The sequence below is a fragment of the Neodiprion pinetum genome, chromosome 7 (genome assembly GCF_021155775.2).
Source record: "Neodiprion pinetum isolate iyNeoPine1 chromosome 7, iyNeoPine1.2, whole genome shotgun sequence".
In the NCBI taxonomy this organism is placed as follows: domain Eukaryota; kingdom Metazoa; phylum Arthropoda; class Insecta; order Hymenoptera; family Diprionidae; genus Neodiprion; species Neodiprion pinetum.
In genome coordinates, this window is record NC_060238.1 from 6,929,707 (window position 1) to 6,941,115 (window position 11,409).

General features: G+C 36.8%; 2 protein-coding genes and 1 long non-coding RNA gene across 3 annotated transcripts; 2 read left to right on the plus strand and 1 right to left on the minus strand.

Annotated features, from left to right (window-relative positions):
• Window positions 1–1,593: 1,593 nt before the first annotated feature.
• Window positions 1,594–3,906, minus strand: LOC124223874 (methylosome protein WDR77). The gene is made up of 5 exons (XM_046636230.2): window positions 3,705–3,906; window positions 3,121–3,460; window positions 2,538–2,710; window positions 2,057–2,249; window positions 1,594–1,942 (listed from the first exon to the last, which is right to left on the minus strand). The coding sequence occupies exons 1-5, from the start codon at window positions 3,802–3,804 to the stop codon at window positions 1,756–1,758; spliced, it is 993 nt and encodes a 330-aa protein (XP_046492186.1). The 5' UTR covers window positions 3,805–3,906; the 3' UTR covers window positions 1,594–1,755.
• LOC138191328 (uncharacterized) lies at window positions 1,828–3,820 on the plus strand. Its single transcript, XR_011177690.1, has 2 exons — window positions 1,828–1,964; window positions 2,453–3,820. It is a non-coding gene; the product is annotated as an uncharacterized lncRNA (long non-coding RNA).
• Window positions 3,907–5,123: 1,217 nt separating the features above from the next.
• Window positions 5,124–10,736, plus strand: Vap33 (VAMP-associated protein 33kDa). The gene is made up of 6 exons (XM_046635641.2): window positions 5,124–5,395; window positions 6,925–7,077; window positions 7,740–7,852; window positions 8,218–8,367; window positions 8,448–8,549; window positions 9,570–10,736. The coding sequence occupies exons 1-6, from the start codon at window positions 5,338–5,340 to the stop codon at window positions 9,753–9,755; spliced, it is 762 nt and encodes a 253-aa protein (XP_046491597.1). The 5' UTR covers window positions 5,124–5,337; the 3' UTR covers window positions 9,756–10,736.
• Window positions 10,737–11,409: the final 673 nt, after the last annotated feature.

Here is an 11,409-nt window from a genome sequence, read left to right on the forward strand (position 1 = left end):
GAACTTGGCACTGAGTGCGTAAAATATTGCCCTGAATCGAGAGTCGGTGTCAAAGCAGTGCAATTATGGCTGCCGATCGTGAAAGAGTCTAAGTAGATGCTGTGACAGCAATTCTTTTATTAGATCTAATTTCATCTTCATCTAGCAGTGATGATGACTTGCTGGAGCCGAAAGATAGAGGAGAGATTCCCAAAATTTTAAATGTCTTAGGAGTAATCCACAGCATGTCCGATATCGAAGTATGGATACACATTTTTTCAGCTTTTAGAGGTTAACTGCTAGGTATATTTCAGGAGATTGGGACAGCTCGACTTGCTACTTATTAATTTTTATCTTTTCAGTGGAATTGTCAATTTTTTTTGCCCCTGTATGCTCGTGCCTAACATTTGTGACATATATTTACAAACAAAAAATTACCGTTGCGTTTGTTCAATTGGCTCCTTTATCACTTGCTTGAAAAAACTGACAGTCGCGCAGTCAGTCAAGTAACGTCACATTATTTCTGATTTAGGAGAAATTATGATTTGGAGGCTTATTACGGTTCTCGAGCGAGTTTACTCACTTCTCACATTTTCATCTCACGTGAGTTTAGTCACTCTATTACGGATCTCTCGAGTGAAAATGTGAAGTAACTAGGCACTTCCGGTATAGGGATCTCACATTTTCACGAAAGTTGACTCCATTTTGTCAGATAACCTAGAAAAGTTGTTGTGAATGTCAGAAAGAATTGTTGAAGAAAATGAACGTGACAGAAGTATAATATATAAAATATATAATAAATAATATAAATATATATAAGTTATATTGAATGGGTCTGAGGCATCGCGTAGTGTTCGTCGTATTCTGAGCATTCGATTTTCCCGATTTTGCATAATCACGATAACTAAATTATTCATTGTACAAGTTCCCACGTATCAATAACTTTTACTCTTTAACCAACAAATATGGAGTGATCTTCGTTCTTTGATGAAACCGATGGAACTTTCAGGCAAATTCAAGCAAATTACGCTCACGAGCATGCGCAGAACGATTCTCGACACCGAATTTCGTGTCGAGTTTATTCATGTGGATAACCTCGTCTTTTCACCTCGTGAGATTCACCGTAATAGGGTGAGCCACTCTCGTCATTTTCACTCGATTCGAGAACCGTAATAAGCCCCCTAGTCTGCCTTTATATGTTTTACGGCGTGTTCCACTCAGAAGGTTTGCCCACTGATATATATATACATGAAAATATATTTCTATATTTCAGTGATCAACACTTTTTAGTGACTGTAGTGATTGGATCTAACGGAATAGGCCAATGAAACTACTTAGTGTCATGTGTCAGAAATTGACGCAAGGACAGTGCATGTTCAATCGCGTTTTTGAGACAAATCGGGAAAGGGATGATCGTTTCAATTACCTTACGATTAAAAATATTAACACAGTTCAGAATATTGTATTCCAGAATGATGTAAGCTTACTTGAGATTGCATAAGAATGGCATGTTGGGAAGTTATTATTTGTGTTCATGAATACCGGTATGTTGTATGTATGAAATTACAACCATGTATTAAAATTGTTAAAACGAAACCAATGATACAAAGTATATACAATGTTGTAAGCATTTATTAAAAATGTATGAAATAAACAGTAACTTTAAATTGTTAGGGCACTGATTCAGATGACAATTAACGAGGCAACATCTCGACATAACGAATGACTTGCAAAGTTGTCGATTCTGTATCGAGTAATTTAATGTGCAAATCAACATCAAGAAGATATCGCATGTTCCAGAACAGTGTTATCCCAGGAAGCTGTTAGTAGACAATTTTGGTCCCATGCCAATCCACGAACAAAGTCACGATGGTTCTTATTTTCGTATATCACTTCCATGTTGTTGCTTGTATCGAACACCTTCACCTCTGTACTATCGCAGCATCCAGCAAATTGGTCATTTCTATGCAAATTGAATAATTAGGGCAAGTATAAAAATAATTTCAGTGTTGTAGAAACATTATACTCATGTACATAGCCACTGGGAATGAATCAAGCGAAATTGGTTCACACAAACCTGGCTGAATTGAATAAAAGCCTGTAAACTCCTCGAGAAAAAGCTCGAGGGTTTTGGAAAACAGGTTCACTATTTGATTGCCTGACGTCAAGCACTAAAATTCTACCATCTGCATCTCCAATCACAAGTTCATGTACATTTTTCGGATTCCATGCTGCTGCAGTCAGTCCACATTCGACATTTTTGATTATACCTTGGAATAGTATTATGATACAGTCACTAATGTTACAGAGGAAAACGAATGTGAAATATTATCAAGTATCTGAAATTAAGCACTTCGCATCAGTTAAGACACTTTGTGGCTTATGTCCGATAATTACAAAATTGAAATCAATGCTAAAGTTGAATATTTGTGTAAAGTGTTTCAGGTTAGTTATTTTTCAAAAAACTTTGCAGAGCAAAAGTCGATGACAAAGGTCGATGACCATGATCAAAAACCTAGATTCATTAACAAAGAGGGATTCATAAACTGCATACATACAGCTGGCTGGCTTTGGTTGTCGGAGATCCCACAGTAATGCATCGTGATCAAGAGAAGTAGATGCAAAGATATCTATGGATTTGGGTTGCGCTTGTACGCAAGTCACTGTATCTGTGTGAGCCGGACTGAACGTATGACTGGAATACAACTCAACCGTATCCCAAACTTTTATGCTGGAAAAATTAACGAAATTTCATTTACATTATACAAATTCATATTTTGATATGAATCAACCAAATATTAGCATCATTGGTTGAGTATGATTTATTGCAATAAGTAATACTGTTAATGTTCAAGCATGCGCGCAGTAATCAACTAATGTTGCAAAAACCATAAACTATACAACTGCTCTTGTAACATACAAAGAAGCACCTGCTGTAAGATTAACGAATATCAGTTACAAGTAACTTTTAACAAATGGAAGCCCACAGAATTGAATCACATTGTGAGCAGTTTGGACCAAGTAAAATGAGATTCAAAATCTAGAATCTTCATCCACAGCATAAGATGAACAGATCTGAGTTTTTGGCATTTATTAAAGGTAACTTATATTGATCGCTCTGAGCAATTTTTTTGCTAATACCAATAATCCATCCCTCCTGTAACTAGACGAGTGTTTGTATCGAAGGCTGATACAGATGTGATGGCATCGTCATGCTCAAATGAATATCCTAAACATTGTAACTCATAGTTGTGTGTGTCAGCCATCTCATTTATACTAAGAATCTGAAGAACTCCACTGTCTTCACAGATTACAAATTTATTAGTTCCACTTAAGCATGCACCGTCACATACTCCACTTTCAGTTTTCATAGCGGTTGTTGCTTTGTCTCTATTGAAGTCGGTATGATCCTTGTAATACCAAACAGTGCCATTCCAATAACGGTCTGTCATATTACTCGCACCTAATATTGCGCCAATACCTGTAAATCATGGATTTGATTGCAATTGGAATGCAATAGTGTTACTTAAACAAATCTGTGAGGCAAAAATGAAAACAAGGTTTCAGTACTTTGATGGATGGTCAATTGACTTAATTTCAACTTCACAGTATCTCAGAGGCAGAGAATAATACGTAACAACTCATACTGACAGTTTGTTGCTATAAATGTTCTAGCGATATAAATTTTAGGTGGCATTAATGCCGGGTAACCTCAAGAATATTACCATCAGAAACCAGAATGAACTGCAGATGCCGATCAACATTCGGCGGTATATCGGCAGAAGTCATGTTTCTGTAAATCTCGGCATTTAAATTAGGATCCATCGCTGTATTACCGAACTTCGTTATTAAAAAATGATTAATACACAAATTTGATTAATAGTTCTCAACAACTTAGCGCGTCGCACGCCTGCCACATGTGTGAGGTTTCTCTCTGTGAGAAGGCGATAGCGCGGTAGAAAGAGAAAGCTGGCGCTAGAGAATGCTGAGCGCGCATGCGCGCGATTAGACAAGGATAGAAGGATGGGCCCATATGCAGCTTTCTCTTTTTATCCCGCTATCGCATTCACCAACGGGCTACCTCCGAGCTCGCGCGGTCTATTGTTATATGTTTATGGGTGTATTCCGCCAGGGAACTGTGGCAGTCCAGTAATAGTATATTTATAATTTTCTAACTAGCGGTTGGTACTATTTACTGGTCATTTAATGCCAAAGTGTTCCATCGTGCTGGGCACAGTAACAGTGACGGATTTGATCTTCAATTTCGGGTGATGATTAAAATAAAAATAAAAATAGGTTTAACACAGAAATTTAAAATTGTAAATAAAGATAATGATTATATTTCAATTATAAAAGATCACAATAAATTATATTTATTTAGGATTTGTTCGAGAGACTATTCTAACGACAATAACACTCGTTTACTGCCCAGCACGGTGGAACACTTTGGCAGTAAATAACCAGTAAATATCACCAGCCGCTAGTTAGAAAATTCAAATATACTATTACTGAACTGCCACAGTTCCCTGGCGGAATAACACCCATGGCAATCAGTTTAGGGAGTAGAACAAGAGAAACTGAAATAACAAAATTGTAGCTCCGCGAAAGCGTCTACTAAATAAATAACTGAATGCATCGAAGGCCTGCGATTGAAGAACCGGCATAAGCATGAACGACAATAGACTCATTCGATTGTGGCGTTTGGGCAAGCTAGCAGACGATTATTAGGGCGCTCTGTTGTCATACGACGATTGTGGTTGATCAAAAGATTGCCCGATAACACATAAAAACATTATAATCGAACGTAGCTACTGATAAAGAGACGCAAACGCGGCTCACAACGAAGATACATGGAAGGAATGTCGTCGATGTGTTCGTTTAACTGCGTAAACATGACGTATTCGTAGATGACATGTGTCACGGGCGCATGTGCGTTCATGCGTATCGCGCTTCATGCGTAATTTCCATGTAAAATTTCAGGGTACTTCAAACGAGTGCGTTGAGAATTTCATCGGTGCATTCCGCTGGACCGAAGCTACAATTGGTTCATCAATGTCGTCGGCAAGTGGGCATGGAAATGAGCCGTTAAACTTAGCGTAGTAGTGAATATGATTAGCGTGGTAGAGGTCGTTGGGGGAATGACGTAACGCAAGAAGAGACCTCAGCTATACATAATTTCCGTAAATGACGCATGCGTATTTTGTGAAAACTGCAAATCAGAATTAGTTCAACGGAATCCCAGCTAGTGGAAGTGAGCGCGGGGTTGCAAGGAGAAAATTTTCTCATCGAGTGTTTAATAAATCTGTCACATTACGGTCGGGACGAGAGGATAATACCGCGAGGCGAGGCGTTAAAAACATGGCTAAGCCCGAGCAGATTTTAATTATCGAGCCACAGGGCGAGCTGCGGTTCAGGGGTACGCGGGTTCTCTCATTTACTTTCAATACACACAATGCATTTCGCATATATACATGCTTCGTACTTTGTAGCGGTGTTAGCGACACGGACACGGATATAATACAAGCAGCGTGTGACTGTGTGCCGGATATCCGTGCCTTTAGACGATCGGATATTCGCATTTTTTATCGTCCACGTTTCGTCCTGTTCGCACTTTACCCGCAGACCTCAACTCCTGTTTCCTAACCCGTCTCATTTACGTCGACGTTGCTGTCAAAGTTTTATCTTCTCCGAGTTTACACAGCCGCTCCCCCCCTTGCATCCGTTCCTCCCCCACCCCCTTCCGCGATCCACCAATCATCATTTCCCTTTACCCCATCTTTGCCCGCTTTTCCACATGTCTCTTATTCACCCCAAGACTCGACACTCGGACTTTGCCTTTTCTCAATATATCAACGCTCATCGACAACTCTTTTCCTGCCAGCACCTGCTGCGCTTAATTATCATGCTATTTTCATCCGTCGTGGGAGTGGCCCTTTTATCAAAATATACTTTTCATTACCGCCATTCGTTTCCGATGCATATCTATTATCTTACAGATTGTCTTCTATTCCGACTCCTTAGCCGGTGCTTATATGTATTTTTAGGTATTCACACTCCGCTTACTTGGCCAGGGAATATGTCTCCAGATCTTCGATTACTTCTTTCCATCTAATTATTATTGCTCGTAGGATGTTCATTTCACACGACATATAATCAGTTTGGATTTCTTTCAAAATTCGTACAATGTTCATCTGATATAGAATCGTCGATTTGTTACTTCTGTACTTTGGATCGGACAACGAATGTTGGATTTTTTTGTTTGAAATGTATTGTAAATAGTATAAGCAAATGAAAAAGGTATAATTGTTTCAATTTTGACAATACTTTGTACGTTAATGCGTTGACGAGAGGAAAGATTTTCTTACTATATCTTGATTTCAGCCTTTGGTAATAATCTTTTGTTAATGTCCAAATAATCAGGTTGCATTCATATTATATCACAATTGTCAAGAGTGATTACCTTGCGCTCAAGCGAACTGAGTTGCTCAGACAAGAGATTTCTGTTTCAGACATTTAATGACATCACCCTCTTCTAACTAATGAAGTAATCTTGAGAAATAGATCCTTGATCAAATACTCAAGTGGTTTTCATTGAAATGTGATTCACTAAATTCAAATTTTGCAAATTCATTCATTTTCATTCCAACGTGTAATTAGCACTACGGTATCAGAGTATATGGAAATAGATGTTTGTTGTTTGGACAATTTACCAATACTCTTAGGCATTGCTAACGTAACATTTCACATAACTTCAATAGTACCGTCGTTGCAAGGTGATAGTATAATCTGATAAATTATGTGTGGAAGCAATTGTCATGCAAATATAGGAATTGCTGGATACAGAATAAAGAATATATGAGAAACAGAAAACACAACACAAAAGTCGTACCAGCGCATGAGTTTAACGTACATGAAAATACGTTTTGTCTTCTTTTTTTCTCGCAGGACCTTTTACATCTCCGGTCACAACGTATATGAAACTGACCAATCCGTCGGACCACAAAGTGTATTTTAAAATAAAGACGACTGCCCCTAAGAAGTACTGCGTCCGGCCCAATTCTGGCGCCCTAAAGCCTAAGGGTGTCACTCAAATAGCAGGTACTATCCATTATTCAACAGCAGATGGATTTCATATTCTTAGACAATCGCTAGCATTCACCTAGTCATTTTTTTTATTCGTCAAGAATATACTGTAAAAATTTTTAGATTGTCATTTTTATTTTCAAAATTTACCAAAGCAATTTTCATTGTAACCAGAAGTTAGTGCTGTAATAATCATTATAGAACCATAGTCGAAAAGTTGTTCTGAACCTGCTTCATAAATTGTCGTTTTTTTCTTTATCTTCTCGTCTGTTCTGGACAGTCAAGTTTTTTGCGCACAGAATTGGCAAACAGTTATACAGCCAATTAAATTTTATAGATATAAAACGCAGTGCACTACTATCTTTCATTTTAAGCAGGTTTTAGTTAGAGTCAACATTTCCAATATATTCGTAATAGCTCTTGAGCCTTTATTGCATATTCAAATTATTGTATAATATTCTCTCTTTTCCAAACAATAGGCAAGTCTAATTACAATTGTGATTGTAGCCTTAGATAATACATGAAATACGACTCTTGGATGTTGCTTAAATTACTGACACATTGGCATATGCAATATTAGTTTGTTAGAAGTTGATTATTATTTTACACCTGTATATAATATTTTGTTTACTTTTAAATAACAGAAGATATTTCTTAATATAAAATTTCTTTCACAGTATGCTTACAACCATTTGACTTTGTTCCTGGCGAGAAAAATAAACACAAGTTTATGGTTCAAACTATGATAGCTCCTGAGGATGACGACGAAGATTTTGTCAACGAGTCGTTGGTATGTTTTGCAAGCCTGAAATACATGCCATATGTGCGTCTGAACACATTTTAAGCTTCCAAAATATTATTTCACTTGTCAGCGTACGTACAGATTTGAATGCATCAGTTGACAAAATAAAAGATATCTTCATGACTACCAAATAATTCTTATGTGATGGAAAGAAGTCTGATATTGCATTAAATATATTTGCAATAAAAAACGATAGCTATTGAAGAAACTACATCGACACTGCTAGCTAGTATTATACAAATATGTACGGGTGTATAAAACTTATCGCGAATGGATCAGTGTATCCGAAAAAATGCTAAGCAAATTTCGAAGATAAGGTAATACACGAAGCATGTAATTAACATCAATTTCAGTGGAAGGACATAAATCCAGATCAGTTAATGGACTTCAAACTGAAGTGTGTCTTCGAAAATCCAGTAAGCAATACCACAGCTGAGAGCAGCGATGCTGCGGATGATGATAAAAACAAGGGGATCGGCGATTCTGTCAAATCATCTCCCAAGGTGCGTTCTGAGACGATAATATCCTCCGTTTTAATTAACATATTGGTTCTAAAATTCAATTTCATTATCTATTAATCTAGCCACATGGAAAGATGGAGGAAGAACTAATGAAAGCGGCACTCGAAGTAAAGCAACTCAGGGAGGAAGAGAGCAACCTTAGGCAGGAAAACCTTCAGCTGAAGGTAAATCAATTCGCCATTTCACGACCATATTTATGACAATTTTATACCGATTTCTATATTTTGTGAAAACAATATTGCTATTACATGCTTCCACGAACGTTTTAATAATTACATATAACTACATTATCCGTTTCCGATGTTATCCGATGTAGATACGTTAAAATTCGATTTTTTTTTTTTCTCAATTTTTGGTTGTTGTTTCTATTCTATACTACCAATATTTTCAAACGCACTCTTTAATTCAAACGCACAACATGCATGTTCTAACTCGTTTTTCTGTACATATTAAGTGTCTTTGTGGTGATAATTTGCTAACAAACGATTATACGTACACATAATATATCCATCTTAGTATATTCCTATTTTATTTCTTCAGGCTCATTCTGTCACTGTACGTGGTTTGGTTTACCCTCTATTATTTCATGGTATTTTCAGATTCATCATTCCCTTTGCGCTTCCGGTCAACACTTTTCGTGTTGTTTTTGCGGCTTGCTTTCTCAGGTTTTTTTCCCACTGCTTTTATTATTTAAAGGCACTAAGGTTGAAGGAATTTTGCCAAAGAAATGACTAAATCGTCTATCATTTGGCAGAGTGATCATTTTAAATTAGATACAAAGAGAACACTGTCAAGTTTAAATTAGAAGTACGATCTATTTTCTGACCATGTTCAAATTTATGCATTGCTCAATTCTTCAGCAACATAATTCTAGTCATTATATTTCAGTTCTACTTCGCCAGTGTCAATAGATTCTATGTGCTCGTTTACCCATTCTAGTAATTTTACTTATTCTCTGCAAAGCCCTGATTTAGCCTTTTTCTAATCATTACTTACACTTATCTTGTTTGTTACGACAAGACGAAGCTTCTATGATTTGCTCATAATTTGTATATCATCAGAAATCGTCAATTATACGTGGTAACATTGAGAAAAGTATTTGTCAAGACTTCAGCCGATGACTTGCATTCAATCATTCGATCGTTATACTAATAAGTATAATTGACTGTGAATTTTCATAATAGGAAGAGCTTATAAGATTGCGGCATGCTGCATCGGGCACAGCGACTATTACAAGTGGAAACATGGCAGCGCTTGCGGGACTGACAGCGAACAGTGGCGACAAGTTAAATCCAACTAAAATTCCTACCAGTGTACTCATCGCCATTGCCATGGTGGTAGTCGGATACTTGCTGGGGAAGTTAATCTGAGCACATCTGCCTTGCCGATAACTCCAGCCCCCCTCCTCCCCCCTCGCCCCTCCACCATACCCAAAAATTTTCATGGCTGAACCGCTGCGTGGTTCATTGCCATTAGCACGAAGCGTAAACGTCTCAAGTTGTCCTGTTAATTAATTGTTCAGTGAAAAACGAAAAGAAAGAAAAAAAAAAAAATTTGAAACCAAATTCTATCATGGTTTACATTAATCGAGTCATCCTGTAGGGCATTGTGCTTACTTTTTTTTATAATGCAAATAAAATATCCGACGGTTTTTTTTTTTTTTTTTTAAGCTTTTTTTCTTAAATCTCTTTTAAACTTTAATTTTCCATATGACTTGTCTGATGTTTCGAACGCGCAACACTGCGACCCTCGACTATGCGTATAAGTACATACAGTACAGATTTTTTCTGTCAATGAAATTTAATAAATTGAAATAATATGACGATAGCAGATGTTACAAGTATTGATTCTCAATTACGACAAGTCTATTCCTTCTTTCTTCGTTTTCTGTTTTTTTTTTTTTTTTTGTTCCTTCCATGTCTTTGAAACCATGTCGCCACTAATAAGTATGTAAATTATGGAATTATTGATAAATGTTATAATAAATAGTACGAATGATATTATGTTTAAATCAGACCGCATAATTGTATACATACACACACACACACACGTGCATATTACGCACCTGATATATTACGTCGAAACGAACTTTGTTGTACATAATGCATTAAAAGTGAAAATTCATATATTGATAATATCAGGGTGGGGGTGACGGCTGAATAAGTAGTGATGCGCAACGTGGCGAACTTGGGCATAATAAACGTCGGTGTGTAACTCTGGCAACGGCTTGCTGTGCGTAAGTTGTTGACGCATTCAATTTATCAACGCTTCAAGTGTAATTTTTATTTATTTATGTTTGTCTAATACAAATGAAACTAAAGATTAAAAAAAAAAAAAAAAAAAAAAATAAAGGAGAAGGGAGAGAAAAAAAGAACACGCAAAATACAATTAAATCAAAATAAAGGTAATTCCCAGCTGTCGAAACGATGTGAGTATATTGCTTAAATCCTTGAAATCCAAATAGAAAATTGTTTTATATCCGAGAGTGGTGCATGGTGTGCAGAGACATGGTTAATTGCAAATGACTGTTACTTAGCAAGAAGAAGAGTGAAAAAAAAATAAAAGAAAACCATGGGGAAAGCTGAAAATGTTTGACGGGTCCGATGCCACTTACATTAGTTTATCGAACAAGACGGCACATCGGTGCTTTAAAGATAGGCGCGAGATGTTGAAATTCGATTAGTGAAATGAGTTGTCGTTTCTTTGGTTTTATTTCTTTCGTTTTTTAGTATTTTCAGTTTTATCTTATAAACGTAATCACGTAAGTGTCTCCTCATTTCATTCTACACTAACATTGTATCGCAAAGCAAAAAACTTTTTACAACTTTGATGTATTGAATGGAACTTTCATATGCAACTTGTTGAAAAATTCAGATTGTAGAACAATCGATAGCTGAATTTCTATGTTCACGCTAAAACTTATCAGGCGAAAGTCTTGTGGAACGGAATACAAAACGAGGGCTTATTCCGCCCTGTGAGACTCGCAGCTTTGATCTACGCGTTTGTATATTTAAAAGTGAACAG

Coding starts and splice junctions, on each gene's coding strand:
- LOC124223874 (XM_046636230.2), bottom strand. CDS start 3,804: ATGGATCCTAATTTAAATGCCGAGATTTACAGAAACATGACTTCTGCC. Junction 3,461..3,704: donor GTTCATTCTGGTTTCTGATG/GTAATATTCTTG, acceptor CATGATTTACAG/GTATTGGCGCAATATTAGGT. Junction 2,250..2,537: donor ACAACCAAAGCCAGCCAGCT/GTATGTATGCAG, acceptor TACTATTCCAAG/GTATAATCAAAAATGTCGAA.
- Vap33 (XM_046635641.2), top strand. CDS start 5,338: ATGGCTAAGCCCGAGCAGATTTTAATTATCGAGCCACAGGGCGAGCTG. Junction 5,396..6,924: donor GGGCGAGCTGCGGTTCAGGG/GTACGCGGGTTC, acceptor TTTTTCTCGCAG/GACCTTTTACATCTCCGGTC. Junction 8,550..9,569: donor AGGAAAACCTTCAGCTGAAG/GTAAATCAATTC, acceptor TTTTCATAATAG/GAAGAGCTTATAAGATTGCG.